This window comes from Lichenostomus cassidix, chromosome 1 (genome assembly GCF_008360975.1).
Source record: "Lichenostomus cassidix isolate B80296 chromosome 1, HeHo_3.0, whole genome shotgun sequence".
Classification (NCBI taxonomy): Eukaryota; Metazoa; Chordata; class Aves; order Passeriformes; family Meliphagidae; genus Lichenostomus; species Lichenostomus cassidix.
The window spans coordinates 73803676-73822996 of NC_139479.1; the positions used below are offsets into that span (position 1 = coordinate 73803676).

The window sequence follows — 19321 nt, forward strand, 5'->3', positions numbered from 1 at the left end:
GCAGGTTCCTGCTAAAAGCTGGAATTGTTTTTTATTCTCAATGTGGAAAGTTACAGTCTACATCACAAAAAAAAACCAAAGCAAAAAAAAAAAACCAGCAAACTCTAGGATTTTTAATCACTTTGCTATTTTTATCTCAGTGAAAAAAACTATAGCACCAGTTTATTATGGTGATATACCATAAGGAATTTATCATCATCACAGCACTAACAATAGATACAACGTTTTAAAAGTTTGACATTGAACCTTGTAATTTTAGTTAAATGTGAACCACTTTTATTGGGGCCAAGAAAAGGCCCCAGGAGATTTTATTTCAGTAGATAGAAACTGCTACCTTGCTGTGCCAGCAATCCAACAGTTCACAGACAATACTTTCACAGACAGTACCAGATAGGAAGGTAGTACATTATTGTAATGCACATCTTAAGAAATCAACAGGCTTAAAGCTATACCTCTGTGTTACCTTTTTGGTGGCACACACTTCACTCTCTTAACCAGTACTTCTAAGACCTACATGATGTGCAGTCAAGAAAGGAATATATCTTATGTAAGCATGCTCCCTCTGAACTGGAGAGATTACCCTTTAATGTTCTCCTGTCTTTTATACGCACAAGAGGAAAAAACTTCTTCATGATGCTGATTCCTCTCATTCACATTCTCTTTCATGACTTCATTTGTGCAGTCAATTGCTCACAGACATGAATAGGAAGGTGGCAGCACAGACCTGCTTTACCATATCAAATATAAGGGAGCAGGAAGGTGAGGCCCTGGAGAGCAGTTTCTCAAGGTGATGCTGCTGGCAGGGGATATCCACATCTTTTCAAAGGGGTAACATTATGCTGGATCTCATTTTAATCTCACAGACACTATATAAGTGCAAGGAAGTGCAATAATTATTATTATCCTATTATTGTAATTGCTCAAAGGATTTTCTGCTAGTCTCCCATTTAGCATAGTATGTAAAAGGCTGACAAAGAAAATGTGATTAAGGTGTGAAGCTCTGGTGCCTGCCAGCTGTTCTGAAGTGCAGAAGATTCTCATCATAAACAGGAACTGAAAGAATTATGGGCTTTCTGGTCCTTTCATCAGGAAATAAAAATACAGTAGTCCTTCAACATCTATTAGAGACCCAGAAAAGAATGGAGGGAAGCAATCCAACTCATCTGCATGAACTGCTTTTTGTGGTACAGCACTACCACTCCTTCAAAATATTGACGTATTGACGATGATGGAGTCCAAGTCAGACTGGAGGAAGTAAGACAGAGATGGAAACAGGCACTGTTTTTCTCAGGTCATGTAAGGATGTAATTTCTTTTCTGCTTGTAATCAAGAAGCAAATGCTTTATGCTCTCTCCCCTTCCTTCCTTTCCCTGCAGAAGTTAAGCTGACAGTTATCTGCAATCAATACATTACGGGAGCTAATAAGCTGCTGTGGCTTCTGGTGCTGAACCCAAGAAGCCACAGCAGCCTGTCCCTAGCTGTGGGGTAGGATTGGGACATTATGACATAGCTTCTGGGATGCTGGGATCCTCTTCAGTGGTGCAGAGCTTGGGAAGCACCGTGTCAACTGCTTCCACTGGTGGTGCTTCTTGAATACTCTTCCCATTTTGTCATGCAAAGCTGAGGCATGTAACAAAAAAAGCCAGGGAGAGGAAGAGAGATGATGGAAGAGAACAGAATTTTCTTGGAACAGTGTTTTTTAGTGTTACACTCTTCTGTATCTTTTAACTCCTCCTGTGCTTCACTGGACATCTGCACTAGGTGTTACTTCCCCCTCTGCACTAAGTTTTCAGCTTGGCACAACCACACGTTCACCTTGAAGTTTTTTTAAAGTCATGTCAGCTCACACCAGCTATAATCCCTGGTTCAGAAGCACCAGTCACACCTTCCTGCTGTTTTCAGAAGCAGAAAATTCTCCATGCAGCAAGCAGTGCTTCATGTCAGTCCTTTCTCTGCTCTCTGAAACATCTTTCCCCAACACCAAATAATGGTGTTTCTTTAATGCACAGCTCCTGATGTATCTTGAACGTCTTCTCCCTCCCAGCTGAGGGTCAATGGAGGGTGAAGAGCAACTTCAGGTGCAAGATCTCAAACTCACTAAAGTCCTTACTGCAGGTAATCTCTCACTTCGGAGTCCGCAAAGGTGCCTGGAGAACCAGGGCAGACCCACCTCCCACCTGGGCTCCAAATCATCTCACACAGCACCTGCTGAAACCTTGTCAGTGATCTGCTATGCACGTGCATTTGCATTGACTGTGCCTGTTCTCTTTCTGAGTTATCTGAAAACACTTTTTAATTTTCAGCTGATTTTAATACCTGAGTAATAAATCATTTAAGTGTAGCATTTAATGGACGGAGTGGCAGTAAGCAGGACATTGAAAATACAGCTATTACTATACCAATAATTAATTGTTGAGGTCTTGTTTTCCTATTTGTCCCTGTTTTAGTGACTTATAGCGTAAGGAAAGAAAGGGTTTGTCGTTTTTTACTTTTTCTGTATACATTTGGTATTCAGGATAGTGCCAAAGATCATCAAAGACAGCTATGGGAGCACTTCTTGTATTCCTTTATTCAGTCTCTTGCTTTCTGCAAATATTCTTGTATTTTAAATCTCATTCATCATCATGTTTGTGTTCAGTCTGCAATCTCCTCGGACAAACAAAGCAGATGAAACTAGGGATTTCCAAAGCTAAATTCATAACTCTTGATATCTTAAGCTAACAGCCCAAAGCCTCCAGGTGAAAGCAGTAATAGATTCACATCCTCTGTGGCTCATAGAAAGGGGAATATGTGTAACATATATGACCATTAAGTTGTATTTGTAGGTAGACTAGTCTGTGAATACAAATAATTGGGATTAGCATACATTTGTTGGCAAAAATGTACTTAATGGTCTTGGAACATATTTACCAAGCTGATATTACTGTTGCTTCAAGCCACAGTCCCTGCTGTAGGGTTAGGTGATGTTTTTGTCTTATGAGAGGGAAAAAGCTGCACCATTTGTGTCCACCCTAAGCACTTTTCAAGGGAATGTGTAAATGGTCCCAGTAAGTCCTTACATGTCTTGCCATAGCCTAAGCCATGCTAATAAGGGTGTTCCATGCACCCTTCTGTGCAGGCAAGACACAATACCAACCATCCAGAGCAAACCTCAGGGGCTCTGGGAGCTGGGCAACTGGAAGAAAATCATGCCGCTTATGGTATCTCTCTAAGGTAAAGACCAACAGTAAGCCCAGTAGACATTTTTTTTCTTGCCTACTCTGTATGGCTCCCACATACAACACAGATAAAGACACTGGGTGACATATCCCAATGATGTGTTGATGACATGACAATTTATCAGCGATTTTTTTTCAGTCTTCAAGTCAACACTGAATTTATTTGGAAAAATTAAGGTATGTATAAATTTATTTAGGCTGGCTGACAAGCACCTTAATGGTCTGACTGGGTGATCAAAATGGTCCCATCTAGCCTTAGAATACAATAATATGTGAGCACTATTACATGCTATCCACTTTCTCACCTATTTTGGTGACCTTTACTTTTTCTTCATTGAAGTAATGAAGCCACCAGACGACATTTCCTCCCCCAGACTGCTTTGACATCTTTCCTACATCATCTCTAAGGACTTGTACCTTGGATCGCTTCCATATGGCACTACTCCTGACCTTCCAGACACACACTTTCATGGGACATATGTAATCCTGGAACAGATTCCAATGGAGGTCCTCCCAACACACCTCTTACACTCTTTTTCTTGGACCTTTGCTTGTGCCTCCCGACAGCAGCTCTAATTATTATACATATAATAACATATCACAGTATTTCTCTGCTGCTTTTACCACCCAAGAGAAGCACTGAACAAAGGTAACATTTTTTTAAAAAAATTTTTTAAAACCCCTGACCAAACTTGTGCTTGAGGTCACACAAACACTAGATACAGCGTCAATAGGGTGTGCAAACAGCCCCAAAGCCAGCTTTTTACTTGGCTTGTCCTTTCTACTTAGAGAAGTGAGAAAAACTCCTGAGTCAGCCAAGAGCCCATGACTATTGATTTCTAAAGGAAATTTTCCTCCCAGCTGCAGTGTTTTTGAAAAGTCTACTCTTAAACACTCCACAGTTTAAATGAATGGAAACTACCAAGGCTGAAGACCCTTATTAGCAAACCTCTCCAGGACACATCCACACAGAAAACCTGGAAGAAATCAGTAAAAGAAGATCCTACACTACTCTGCTGAGACTGAGGGTCTGTAAAATCTTCTTCCTTTTTCTCGCCATCAGCTTAGCTGAGGAAACAGAGAGCTCATTGTATTGATAAGCACACACTATTTAAAAAATATTACAGCTTTTTCTTCTGAATTCTACAGGACTATATCTGTGTTTGATAAAATCTTTCTTCCTTATACTCAGTGTTTTCCAGACCTTAATACAGTATCATCCAGATCCATATCTCACATTAACTAGTAGCGTGAAACACTTGAACTGTATATCAGGAAAATTGAAGTAGAATAGGAAACTTTTGGGGACAAATAATATTCAATGTTTTGTACTTTCTTTGTGCTACAAGAATTTCCTCTCTTTCCCCTGTTTCTGCCTTGAATATGTATTACATGAACTGATTTACCCATTGGGAAAATAGATCTGACCCTGACATTGTGATATCAGTGAAAACTATAACAAAAAGAAATCATATGGTCTGAGTTGGAAGGAAAACTTGGAGATCGTCAGCCATGAAGCATAATGCATATCTGAGAAAGAAATTGACAAAACCAGAGTATTTTTATAATTCCTAATTATTCTGCATAACAGTACCTAATACTAACACATATATCACCTTTTACACCACAATGTGAAAATGTAAACTCCATATCCTTGAAAACTGTGGCAAGAAAAGCATAAAAGTCTCAATTCTTTTCAGCAATTAACTCTCTGTATCTGGGAACTTTCCTAAACCAACTTGATGGCTATTCACTGGGCATACCTGAACTATATTAAAAGAAGATGTGCAAATAAAAATGAAGTTCCACTGTTATGAGTCTAAAGGTTTACTATGAAAATACATCATAGAAGCAACTGTAAGACTGTGCATGGAGAAATGGCACAGGAGCTACCCCACAGAGGGTCTGAAAGTGAGAAACAGAAGAGTTGTTATGAGTAGTTAAATAATTATGTATTTCAGTATGTCTTCAAAATGTGTTTAAAGCCTTTCCCCAAAAGTAATCTAATAAATAAGCTAGTGAAAAGTGTGAGTACTTTTTTCTTTCTCTTGGGCTGTATTTGTATTTACAGGAAAAAACATCTGCATGTTGGCCATGAATATAGTGAAAGGTACTGCACAAGCCTGCATGTTTCAAGAGCAATTGCTGCATATAAATACAACATTGAAATAGCCTGTGGAACACAAGAAAACAGTAGCCCAACCCACTTTACTGGCAAACTGGCAATTATGTACCAGGAGTCCAATTTCTAAACATTTTAGTTTTTAAAAATAATAGGAGTTAAGCAATTTATTACTTTCAAAAATTTGAACTGCGAGATGAAAAATGAGAACATATTCACCTTGCAAAAAAAGTGGATTCCTACTATTCCTTCTTTATAAGAGGTTCCAATCTGCAATCAGTGCTCATGTAGAGCCCCTGTTTAAATCACAAACAGCTCTGTCTGGGGGGGAAAAGCTGCAGGACAAGAGCCAGTGTTTGTAGTGGAATTTGTTCATGTTAGCATTGCTGGTCAAAACCCAGCCGTTACAGTAGCTTTGTTGTAAGTATCCTGGTACTCCCACTTCAGTCCAACATAAAACCTGCCTACAGTCAGCTTTGGAGGAACTGGTGAAGAGGAAGGATGAGCTGGGTCTTCCCAGTGTATTTTCAGGACAAGAGTGAAGGGTATGTGTCACTCTGGCTCCATCTTCTTACCATAGGCAACCAGAAACCCAATAGCTGCAATTTTCTTTACAAGTCAGGCAGACTTCTTCTGGACTATGGGAAAAAGAGTAGGGAAGAAACAGAGTCCTCACAAAGGAAGTAGCACTGCTGGGAGAAGAAACTTGCACCATGCATTATTGCACAGAGGAGGACAGCTTTTCCCAAGTGCTCAGCAGTAAGCAGTTCCCAAATGGAAGGCAGGAGCTGCTAAGGACTCTGGAAAATACTAGAATGTCTCTGAGTGCCAACATGTAGGGTTAGCCTTCCTATCTGAACTTGGGTGCCTGAAAGCAGACATCACAAATATAGAATTTTTGAGAGTACTCAAAATATAACTGCATTGACAAACAACTGAATCCATATCAACACTGATAAAAGCCAGTAAGATCTCTCAAAACAATAATAAAAACCAAAAGCTGTGTAAGAACCCAAACTAGACAGAAGATAAAACTTCTGAAAAAATTATTAGAAGTAAAGCAACACCAAAATTTCCAAACAAGACAGTGTGATCAGATACTTTTGAGTAAATTTATTTTCCAAAATTCAGAACAATTCTTGATTTGCACAGAAATAAATTATCTAGTTTGACTTTGTGTCCTATCACATAACTTTGGTGTGCCCACCTCAGCTGCAGAAGCAGACTTGGTGCTGTACTAGTCCAAAGTCTTTGCCTCAAGCTAAGTACCCACAGGAACGAAAATTCAGAGGACAGGCCAATTTCTTCTTTTAATTACACTAGTGCAATCATATGTATATCTTCACTATTGCACTAGCACAGATTTTATACCCTTAAATCAGTCATATTTAAAGGAATGGGAACTATGCGAAACGATTATTTGGTCCAACATGTTTAAATCCAAAGAACTTCACCTGCTCACAATCTGAAATTGCACAATTCATAGTAGAATCTAAAACCATTAAGAAATCAAAGCAGACGTCTTCCTCTCTCATGAACAAGCAAGTCTCAAAACAATCAAGATCTAAAAATGAAATGCATGAGTTATTTTGACTAGAATACAAACTTAGATTACAATGATAAAGCTGAAGTTAATAAATTTAATTTACTTGTTAAAGTGCTTTGTCCTACCCAAGAAGTACTGCACTGCATTGGCTTCTCCAGAAGGAATGAAGGAACACAATCTTTACTATTAACCCTCTGAAATGAATGTTAAATTATTTCTATAGGCTACTATAAAGCTTTTGAGTTTGAAGTTTTAGTCAGTCCAGTAACATGCTAGGACAAAAGTCTTGTTGAATGCCACGGAAATGAGTGTTCTGGATTTTCAGTGTAGAAATCTGACTGTATGCCAGCAAAGGCCCTTCATTTTATTTCCCAACAACCTTGAAAATTAAAGCCAGACTCTGATTGACTGGAGGTATTGACAGTTGATCTTCTCTCTGCTGTAAATGGCTACTTACAAATATCACATTTAGAGCTATGAAACTCTTTGAATATCAATGTTCTTATCCCTTAAAAATATACAGAATACTACTTATGACAGATGACATCCAAGTTCACACACCTTTGATTCCACCAGCAAGTGCTAATAAAAAAAAATGTTAAGACAAACTGTTTTCAATAATTTTAGTCTAGCTTGAGATAAACTTCATGTATTAAAGCAAAACACTCACTTCAAAACTTTGCAATGGAACCTATTTTGGAAGAGTTAACATTTGATCCAGTTCCCTTTTTCTAGCCAACTGGTACACTATTTGCTTTTGCAGTTAAAACCTGACTGTATGGTAACTCCCAACTCTCTCCAAACTGCATCCTTGGGAATACTGCACTGCTCTTGATAGCAAAATGCCATTCAGCTGTATGAAACCTCACTTTCTAAATAAAGAACACCATGGTTTTTAATGACACTGATTATTCAACCAAGGTTATGCTTCTATTACTAAATTGAGTTGTAATTATAAAGCAGAATTAATAACCAAATTTAATGAAAATCCCATTATGATGCAGCTGAGTAAATCAAAGTTGAAAATGCTCCAGGTAAAATGACAGGTAGTCACAATATAAGGGCAATACTATTACTATAGGGGCTAATCAACTACTCTGAGCTGATTTCCTCAGCTTTCTGGAGGTCCCAGCAGAAAGTTAACTCCAAAATGACATTGCCTCTCCCTGCACCAGCATGCACAAACCCAGAGACAGACACACAGAGAGGTAAGGGTGATGAGGGAGGTTCCTGTCTGTCCTCAGGGCTGCCTCTGACCTCAGCAGATCTTGCCTAGAAACTGCATTTCCACTGGTGAAGCAGAATCAGACCCTCCAATTTCAGGTCATCAACCACACCTAAACGTAGAGGGCACAAGAGTCAAAGATACTAACTCTTGGAGAAAGAGGAAAGTTATTCCATGATTCAAAATTTTTAATGCCAGTGGGCCTTTCTTCTCATTCATGTGGCACATAATAAACCAAGTTGTGACTTGGGGGGTTGCATCTACTGGAATTAAAACTTAGTAAGAATGGAACTGTGCGAATGAGGAAAATAGTGTCTGGTTTTCCCTAAATTACACTTATTAGGTATATATTCACCTCAGAATACACATGAAGTCAAACAGACTCAAAGAGAAAAGCTTCACTTTTAGCATGAAACACTACTGAAAGACTTGACTCAATCTCTCTTCTTCCCCTTTAGCCTAATTCTGTACAAGAACTGCAGACTGCTATAGATTAAGGATTTTTGAAACTTCAACTGAAAAATTCTCAATCACAAGAGAAGAACTGAAAGGCAAACAGTTGTCAAATTATAGCACTATCTTTCATAAGTATTCAAGCATGTTTAAGGATGACTGCGTTGCTGAGATATACTAACGTACGATATAGATGGTTCAAAGAGGACAGAAAGTTATTTTGCATTCAGCTAAAGAAAAATATATACAATCCTCTCCAAAAATCAGTGTATTGCTCCAACATCTGAAATCAAAGTGAATGTAGGTAGATTTCTAATCACAAGGAGAATTTCCTGCTTATAAGGTGCAAACCAATGTATGCCAATAGACAAATGTTTCAGCTCTGGTGTATTGTGTTCTGATGAGTAAGAATCTTGTACTATTCATGTTTTGGAATAATTTCAGCTCTGTCAGTAAGAGGGATTCTCTGAATAATGTATGTAGTGCAAAAGAAATGAACAGAGTTTCAATAAAACACTCAAAGGCGAAGGGAAAAGAAAAAGGACTGAAATCTCCAAAGTGATATAGGTAAGATCAATTTTTCCAACTCACAACAGATTCCATCTGCTAAATCAACCTGTTTCATACGCATTCATGATTTACAATAAAAATACCAATGTTATAGGCCTGTTTGAGGAAAACAAAATGCATAAAATAACCATTGGAAATTAGCTATGACACTGAACACACAAAATTACTCCAGTTTCAAAAGTACTCCTGGGGGAACATTTTCATGTATGTTTTTTACCTACTGAAAAGAAAAAAAAACATTGAAGTTTTTCCAGTGTTGCAGTTGAGTTACCTGCTAGCATGCCATCCGTAATCCTTTGGAATAATCTGCCTACTGTCCCTAACACATGCAAGGGGTCGGGCCCTGATTCTTCACAAGTAACCTCTGCAGCAAATGGAAACAGAAAGAGAGGAATCTGGTAATGTCTCAGAGCTTTATGCTTGAACTCACATGAATATTCATCTCAGTCCAGCAGCTCTAAGGCTTTTGTACTGTATATTTGGGGACATGTGCTCTGAGTAATTTCTACACAAATAGCAAGGTCCAAAGCTACCGTTTCAGGGCAGTTCAGCAAAGAGTTTTCATTTCATATTGCCATGAAATCACTTAATTCAGAGCTGATGGTGGCGATTTCTTTAATTAGGTTAGAAAAACTCACACATCTGCACTTTAGAAGCCTCTGTCAAGCCAGCAAATTCAATCACATGGAACCCAGTGTCCTGCAGCTATCAGACAATTGATTTTTGCAGGATTCTGCTCATATTTAGCTTAAGGAACATGAGCTATGTTCATTCAGTTGTCAGTCAGTTTGCCTACATTTCATTAGGAGAATTGTTGTTTAAAAAATATTTTTCAGTATTAATATGTTTTTAAAAAGAAGAAATAGTCAGATTCGTGGCTCAAGATTGTAAAACATGAAATAAATACAAACTTGGACTAATGGAAACACACGTATGGGCTTAAGTGGCAAGTAGGAACATAAATAAGCCCTTTAGGATTACTACTATTTAATATAAACATGTGCAGAATTATATGAGCCTACACACACATAAGCATATACATTTACTTTTCTCTTTCTTCTCTGCCTCCCCCTAAACGACAAGGATTCATCATTTCTAAAGCCACCAAACTCTTTGGAACTGAAACTGGATTCAGCTTAAAGGGGGGAAAAGAAGATCAGGTTATGAATCACTATTCCTATAAATGACAGCAAACATAATGGGAGAGGTGTTCCTCAGTTAGATGTAAGTCAAAAATAACATAAGGTGGCTGGAACGAGAGAAGAATCTGCTGCAAATAGTCTAAATGAGCGAAATTTTGGGCAAACACTTTGTGAATTTAAGACATTTAATGTTACACAAGAAAGTGGTGCAATTTGAGACAATTTTAAATTTGTGCAAATCTGAATTAATTCATTAACATTCAAATGGAAATACTGACCAATATCCTTAATCCCAAAAGGAACAACAGCCTCAGAAATGGTCAGAATTAGATGTATAGGCAGAATCTGAAGTAATTGACTTCACCTAAAATTATTGATTTTAATATACAAAAATTTTAGTCCCATCCTCTTTTACTGAAAATGTAAGTTTAAAAAAGGTACTGTGTCATTGGTCTCATGGAATAAATATCAGTGCTTGCAAAAGTTGGCATGAATTGTAGTATTTTCTCAATGAACTACACCTGCATAGATCTGATTCCTTCCAGTTTGAAAGCTTCTTTTAAAATGTTTTTACCTTATGGAATTTGATAGTGATTTCCCCGCTAAACACAACTAATATTCTGCTTAATTTAGAATTCACACTTTATGGGACATCAGTCTTTCCTGCATAAAATGAATGGAGCCATTTTGGCAGCTCAGAAGCTTTTCCTCTTAAATAAGGTGGCAAGGTCATCCGAAACTTGAAGTAGCAAAGACTTGTAGAAATAAATTTAGCAATCATGCAATAAATTATTCATGAGAACTGCACAGCATATTGTATGTTTACATATTAAAAGGTGCCACAGAGATGGCAGTGAGAAAGTGAGGAGAAACACAGCACGTATTTTAAAGGCACGATGAACACTAAGACATTCTCCAGTATGTTTCTATTTTAAACTCGCTCAGCAATGTTGCTTAGTGCATCTACTTCCAGAGGCAATTCACTCTTGAATGAAGAGGAGGGATTCAAAAACTTAAGAGCCACAGAGGAAAACCTACAGAGTCTTGAAATATGAACATCAAAGTAGTAACGCTACTACAGTCCTCAGCTTTGCCCCACTGTATACCACTGTCTTACATAATAACATGAATTCCTTTTAAGAAGCCGGACATACATGAAAATAAATAGAAATAATGCTTTGCCCCTCTCAGAGGTTAGGCATATCTAGCACGTGTTTTAGCCACTGGTAAAGACCCTGAGATGACTGAAATGTAGCAAGTCCAGCTAATTATACTTTGCTTTTTAAAAAAATTAACTAAATAAATGCAATGTTACCTCATTTGTTATAAGGGCATTTCTTGCTCTGTCTTCTTCTCGCTGTGTATGTGCATCTGTGTGTATGTGGGGGTGTGTGTGTTTATAAAATATACAGTAGGAAGAGACTATTTGTTCCAGTTGAGGTGGTCTGTGAAATCAAGTAGATCAGGTGCTAACTTGATTTGGCACCAATGTATGGATGCATAGAGACACAACCACAGGATGTATGCATTACGAAATGGTAAGAGACATTTACAACCTAGAATATAAGAGCAGGGCTGCCTCAAGTGACATCACCAGATCAACTGCAGCGTCAAGCAACTCAGATATATTATCCTGCACACCACTGCTTCCCTGTCTCCTTTCCAGCCATTAGAAAAGCATTTGTGGACACAAACATTATCATATATTTTCAAATACAGGCAAGGCACAGCATGCACAGACGCAAACAAGAGTAACTGTGGGGTCTATGGACTTACTGAGACATTCATAATTTTTCTTTACAACAACAAAATTCATCTCCATAGAAACTGGAAGGCAAGAAACTACTGTAATAACGCTAAAGTAAATGTCACATCAGGTTAGTCAGCAGAAGGCAGGAGAGAGGATTTTGCTCCAGTTAGGAACTAACATGGACTGCTGCCCCTTCTGCTCTTCTGCAAAGGGTATCTGTACCAAAGACAGACTTCCTGATGTATTTACAATGCAAGATAACAATGTGGTTTCCTGCTCTTTCCACTCCACTGCAATTTACGCGTAAGGTGGTCGGATCAGTGGCATGTTTACTTACAGGCATTTGTTACAGCGAAGCTGTTAGCTGTTTCAATGTTGTCTACATGAGGAACCAAATTAAAAGGTGCTTCGGATGCATTGGGGCTGGTGTTATGAAGAAAGATTGCTAATCGAAAAGCAGTGTATTCCTGATCAGTGTTCCTGATGAAGAGACCACCTACAAAAAATAGAAAACAGGGAAAAAAAAAAAGAAAAAGCAAAAGAAACTGGGTAAATCATTTACAAGCTACTTACTGTCTTGTAAGACCAAGCAATTGTCTCTCCCAAAGCTGCACAGTAAGGCAAGTCCTAAGACTTTAATGGATAAGGAACTAATCGTATTCGTAATCACAACCACTGCCTTTAAATCACTGTCCTCAATCGATTTTCACCTCCCTGATGCATTCATGCTTCTTTTCTGACTTCTCGCTTTTCAGCTCTTCATACATAAATGCCCAGATTTGTCATGATTACAGTGACCTTTTAAAGTGTTTAGCCTCCATCTCCCTGATACCGAACACACTGGTAAATCAGCTGCTCAACAGCCTCTCACATTAAGTGGCGGGCTGATTAAGCGGAACGATGCTTTCTGGATTAAAAAAAAATGAAACGCCAACTCGGTGTAGGATAATCTGCACTTTAGAGGAATATAATGAACGTTGCTCCTCTGCAGCCATGTGCAAGCAGAGAGCAGCTCAGCCTTATTAGCAGCATCTTTACAAGTCCACAAGAAATGATGCAGTGATGGAGCTGAGCTGGAAAGAATTCAGAGAGCTGCGTCCCATCCGAAACACGTCCGAAGGGAGGGAAGCAGGAGGCAATGGGAAAGGGGTGAGGATGGGGCACAGGACTACAGGGAGATACCTACAAACCCCTAAACTTTCCAACTACAGAGAGGAACGAAGGACGGCGTTGGCTTTTAGCCCCTATCCCTGCCGGCTACCGCAGCCTCCGGTGCCCAGGACTCGCCATCCCTTCGGGATTCAGGCAAAAGCAAAGGGAGCCGGAGGGGGCTGAAGCAGCCAAGGGGCATAAGCCCCGAGCCCCTTCCTGCCCTGCCGATATCGCACACCCGGAGCTGGAAGGAGCTCTGCAAATGATGAGTATCCTCCCTCCCGCACGCGAACGCACTCAGAAATATTTACACACACAGACACAAGGAGGCACATACACAGAAACACGCGGATGGTTCGTGAAGGAATGGAAATGGGATGGTGCTGGAGGAGAAATCTGCAAAAGCTTCTGTCAGAGCCTCCGTTCCAACTCACTTCGCAAAGCATTGAACCCCTGGACACACGCACGCAGCCCAATGCAGCGCTTACCTATTTGCACGCTGCTAGGAAAAGCTCCCATTGCTAGTCCCCAAAAGCCAGAAAACAACAAGATAAGCTGTCTGCAAATTATCCTCATCTTCTCTTCTGCCTCTCTGTCTCGCCTTCTCCCGCTCGCTCGCTGGATGCTGCTCAGAGAGGCATCGAGGGCGAGGAGGATGCACACAAAACCAGGAATAAAAAAAAAAAAAAAAATTAAAAAAAAGGGGAGAAAAAGAGAGGTTTCCTCCTTTTTCTTTATTGGTTTTTTTTTTTTTCTTTAGTGGTTTTTGCTTTAGTATTTGTTCGCTATCCTCTCCCGCTCGCGCTCTGCCTCCCTCCCGGCTGGCGCCTCAGCAAGCCATGCCGCCGCGGCGGATTTTTCCCGCAGTCTCCATCGCCGGGGAGCGGAGTGTGTCCGGCTGCGAGTGTTGCACATGCAGAAGATGGTGGTGAGTTTGGCGGCGGGGGGCAGCGTCTGGCGGAGGCGCGGCGCGGGCGGACATGCGCCGTGCGCCCCCCCGCACCGCCGCCCGCACCGCCGCCGTGCGCGCCCGCTCCGCCCCGCGCCGCCCGCACACGCGGCTCTTGCCTTTATTTTTAATTTTTATTTCTGCGGGGGTTCTTGTGATTTTTTTTTTTTGCCCCCCCACCCCGCCTTTTCCCTGCCGCTCGGCCATCCGCGGGCGCGCAGCGGCGCGGAAGTTTGTGCCGCGGGCGCAGGGCGGGGGGCAGGCAAGGTCAGCGCCCCGCGGGGCGCGGGAGGCTCGGCCGCTGCAGCACAGCGCTGGGCTGCTGCTATTGAGTACCAATTATTATTAATGAGGGCGGCTGGGCGGATGTGCGTGTGCGGAGCGGCTGCGGAGCGGGGACGCGGCTGGGCAGGCGTGTTCCCCATTGCCGGGGGGCGCTCCGCTCCGCTCCGCTGGGCGCGGGAGCAGCGGGACCCTCCGCGCCGCCGGGCTTGCGGCACAGGATGGAGCGCAGCGGCGGGAGAGCAGGGAAGCGCTCAGCGCTGTGGCAAAGGGAGGGAGAGCGAATGGAAAGGAAAACTTCACTGCTCCTGTGCCGCCTCCTTTCCGCTATCTTCCCCCCTCCCTTTCTTTTTTCCATTTCCCCCCATTTTTCGATTTTTTTCCCCTTTCTTAATATTTTTAAGTGGGAAGAAAATAATAGGGCTCTTTCAGTGTCTAGTCTTTTTTTGGTGCCTTTGAATTTTTCTTTGCAAGCCTTGGAAGTTTCCCAGAGGAGCTGCCAGAAGTCTGGGTCTATTGTAGTTAATAATTAAAAGATATATATAATAAATGATAGGTAATGAAATCATCCAACAATAGCTAGCTGTGTGTCAGAGAAGGGAGCTTTAGTTTCACATGTGGCTTTACAAGGTATTTCTATCAGTCACAGGGAATGATTGAAGTTGCAATAGCATAATTTTAAAACATTAACTGGCAATATGAAAGAACATTGATTTTTAAGGTGAACTTTGTGGTTCTGCTTTGAAACATACACATTTGCTCCAAGATCAGAGTTTTGCCTCCATTCTCTCAAGTTTACTTAGTTTTTTACTGCACCTTGTATCCCCAAACTCTCCTGTTGCAGGCTGAAAGAAAACCCCTCTAATTGCTGCAGAGGGTGACAGTGATTTGTGAAGAATGACTGTGAGCTCCTTAGCATCTACCACATACTCAGGAGAGTAAGCAGAGAACATTGAAAGAGATGGATGGACAGACAGACAGACTTAGCATGGATGTGTGCAGCTGTGTGCATGACTCTGTGTGTGTGCATGTGCTTGGGAAAGTGTGGAATTTCTGATATTTCTGAAAGATTTCTTTGCAGATCAGTGGCAAACAGACTTAACCTGCATTTCAGAATACTCATTCCTTTATGTTTCAGTAAATCTTCTACTTCTGTTTACTTTCCCTTCACGTTTTCCAGTCTTCCCTCTGAATTGGCAGGCTTGTTTTTCACATTATTTACCCATGTCTTTTTGTGCCCTCTGGTATTGCTCTTACTTGATTTTCTTCTTCCTTGCTTTGCCTCCTTTGTCTCCCTGAATTCTCCCCAAAATTTGGTTCATCTTTTCCTCCATTCTTCATAATTTAACTTCTTGACTTTGTGAACCCAAATAAAAAACAATGAAAATGAGATAATATTTCCATGGCTGGCTGGTTCTTCGCCACTAGCAGCAAGTGAACTTGGAAACAGGTAAAATATTTAGTTAATTTGCTGGCACATACGCATGTGAATTCATGCCAAGTAAGAATTAAATATTAGGATTTTAGACATATATCTGTTATAGTGGATCAGCAAGTTACTGCCTGCTAACAGAGCTGAGGAGTATACTTTGGTCTTTTTCAAACACAATGGTAGCATGTGAATTTAAATTTAATTTGAGAGTGCACAAGGAAGATTCAGTGGTCTAACCTGATCTGACCAAGAGTCTCAGCCAGTGGTTCCTACATCAAATCTGTAGTTTCTGTTGGAGCTGGAACATATATTTTAGAGAAACATCCAATCTTGATTTAAAGACTTCAAGAGACAGGAAATCCATCACTTCCCTGGGTAAGTTGTTCAAGTTGATATCTACTCTCATTTGTTAAAACCTGCATTTTTCTAGCTTAGGTTTCTAAGGTTGACTGTCAGACACGAACCCGCTGTTCTTGTAATGGTATCACTTGGTGCTATTCCTGGAAATAATCCTGTCCTCCACTTGACACTCCCTTGCTCAGACAGCTCAGGATCATTTTTGCAGCTGTGGAAAGCAGAGAAAAGAAAGGAGATAAGGCCATCCTATAGCAATTTTGTTTAAAAGACACAAGGGGAAAGAAAAAAAAAAGAATTGCAGTATGAAATGGGAAAAATTCCATTTCAGTAAGTTTTGAGAAGTGAATGGGAGATGGTCAAGTAATTGGTCACAATGTTTGTCTTACAAAGGAACTGGAACAGGAAAGGTAACTGGGAGGTAATCAAGATTAAGGCTGGAGGAGAGGAAAGGTAAGATTTCAGACTCACTTCCACTCTGGTGGGTTAACTTTGGTTGCCCAAGGCCCATGAAGCTACTCTTCCATTCCCAAAAGAGGAGGGCGTGAAAAATAAGGTGAAAAAGCTGATGGGTCATGATAAAGATGACCCATCCAACCCCTCCCCCCCAGTAACTGGCCACTCATAGTAATTGACCATTCACCAGTTACTATCACAGGCAAAACAGACTCAAGCTGTGTAAAGTTAAATTATTGCTAGTGAGGAATAGAATGTGAAGGTAAGAAACAAGGACAAAACTACAAGCACCCCCAGTGCACACCTCTTACCAGGTTTGACTTCACTGCTCCTTTCATGATTTTTCTCCCTTCTCCTGGGCAGTACAGAGGGATGGAAATGGGGGTTCTGCTTAGTCCGTAACGCTTTGCTAGTCTTTTTTTCTCAGGCTTTTTCTGTTCCCTAGGATGGGTCCTTCCCACTGGGAACAGTTCTCCAGGAACAGTGTTCCAGTGGAGACTCTCCATGGGATGGAGTTCTTGATGGAAAACCTTCTCCAGCATGAGCCCTCTGTGGGCTGCAGCTTCCTTGAGGCACCTCCACCTGCTTCAGCCTGGAGTATTCCACAGGGTGGCTGCAGTGCTGACATCCAGTGCAGACCATCCAGTGCTGTCATGGTCTTGACCACAGGCTGCTGCAGTGTCCGGAGCACCTTGTCCCCCTCTTTCTTCACTGGCTTTGGTGTCTGCAGGGCTGTTTCTTCCCCATTTTTTTTACTCTTTTCTCATGCGGCTGCTGTGCAGTAGTTTTTGCCCCTTTCTCAAATGTTATCCCAGAGGTGCCACCAGCATCACTGATGGCCTCGGATTTGGGCAGTGATGGGTCTGTTTTGGAGCTGGATGAAACTGGATCCTTTGGGGACCTTGTGGTGTCTTGTGACAGAGGCCACCCCTGCAGCACACCCTCCCACCCCAGCCTTGGCACCTAAACCAACATAGCTGTGCCCTGGCAAGCAAGAGGAGACCAGAGGGGAGAGCCTGTGTGTGTTCCTGGTGGCAGCTGGGGAGGCACTGCATGAAGCCATTTCTGGAATGAGGTCCCAGGATTCCCTTAGTTCCCCTCAGGCAGACTGTGAAGGTTGTGGTTGGTGATTAAGGGAATGAGGGACAAATCTCGGAGTTCCACAATGAAATATTTGAGAAATTCAGAAATTATTGAAGGAGTTTCTGTTGAATGCATCGGTTGTATGAAAGTGATAGACTAGAGAGGGTCTGGCTAGGGAGTGCTGACTGTCGGTGATGGAGGCTTGCTCTGCCTTAGGGCACAAACAACTCCTGTTGGCCTTGTCTGGAGGCCACCACTAGAGAGAAGACTCACTCTGTGGAGAACCAGCTGAGGCTGACTCTCTGCTGCAGCACATGAATGACTTCTGCTGCAGAAGATGCATGAATATGATTTTCCCCCCTCTGGCAAGGTTTGGAAACCTTTGGCTATTGTCTTGATCAGATAGTCTTGTGCTTGAACAAAATGTCTGTATGAAAAGACCCTGCAGGAACTGAAATAATATAAGATTTACTAAGAAGAGATGAAGGCTGTATGTTAGCTGGGAGGGGTAAAACTGCAGAGAAGAGCCCAGAGGCATTGATCTTACGGGAATCCCAGAGGAAAAGCAGGATATGGAGGAGACAGACACTTGGCAGTATGGACAGTGTTTGTGTTGCATATGTAGTAGATAAATATCCACATGCTGAAGTAAGAACTTTGATTCATATTTACATGTTCTTGCATCAAAAATATAAATCCCAGCTACACCATCTATTAAGAGGCCATGCTATTATGTGTCTGGAGACATGTAACTATGAGGGAGAAGAGGTCTTGAGTGAGAAAGGGGGAAAGTGAAGCTGTGCCAAATGTCAAGGATAGGTTGCGGCAATTAGGAGCACAGACAGGAGGAAAGGAGAAGGACAATTTCACCAGCAAAAGACACAAAAATAAAGATCCACCATCATGCCTTCCCAGCAGGTTCCAGGTGCACAGAGGCAGTGACAGCTTTGAAACAGACAACACCCTGCCCCTGGCCTGTTTGCCAGGGCTCCTAATGAGTGCTTTCAGAGTAGGCAAATGTCTGCTCCACAATGGCTCCCTATGGCACAGCCATCTGGGCATGGAGATCCATCCCAAAAAGGGATTCTGTCATTTAGATTAGTCTTGCTTCAAATACAATTTTCGTTTGCAGTTTTCACTGTATGGCCACTGGAAATGCTACAGCAACAAATAAATGATGGCAAAACCAATTGAGTCAACATCCTGTTCTTTCTTAGCCCTTTCTTGCCTTATGAAATGCTGTAGCTCACATATCTGTCAAATAGACCCCTTAGACTGTAAGCTCTGGGACAAGGCTGTGTCCTTTGTGAAGCACTTAGCACTTTTAGGCAATAAAAAGTAAAAAAAATACAAATCATCTATGTAGACTTTTTTGCACTCCACCCTTTGGCATGGTCTCACATCACCTTTTGAAGTGGTAACAGCAGTACTGAGTAGATTAGCAGTGCTCCAGAAGAAGATACAGTTTCCTTTCACTAGCAGAACTCTTTTTCAGGAATGGCTTCTTCAGCAACTTCTTCCACTTAGTGAGATGTTTTTCCTCCCATTTTCCCTTTTGCTATTTTTTCGTTCATCTAAATTCTGGCA

At 41.4% G+C, this 19321-nt stretch overlaps 1 protein-coding gene across 8 annotated transcripts in view; it reads right to left on the reverse strand.

The window, feature by feature from the left end:
* GRIA4 (glutamate ionotropic receptor AMPA type subunit 4) overlaps positions 1-14141 on the reverse strand; it is a 215361-nt gene extending 201220 nt beyond the window's left edge. For 6 of the 8 annotated variants that reach the window (XR_014852989.1, XM_085064165.1, XM_085064151.1 and 3 more), the window contains exons 1-2: positions 13667-14141; positions 12364-12522 (exon numbers count right to left, since the gene is read on the reverse strand). Coding sequence is in view for 7 of the 8 variants with exons in the window: in XM_085064165.1 (XP_084920291.1) it covers positions 12364-12522; positions 13667-13754 (247 nt within the window). In the remaining variant the exon portion in view is untranslated. The remainder of the gene's footprint in view (positions 1-12363; positions 12523-13666) is intronic. The other 2 variants (XM_085064116.1, XM_085064106.1) reach the window with 1 other exon arrangement.
* Between the last annotated feature and the right edge of the window lie 5180 nt (positions 14142-19321).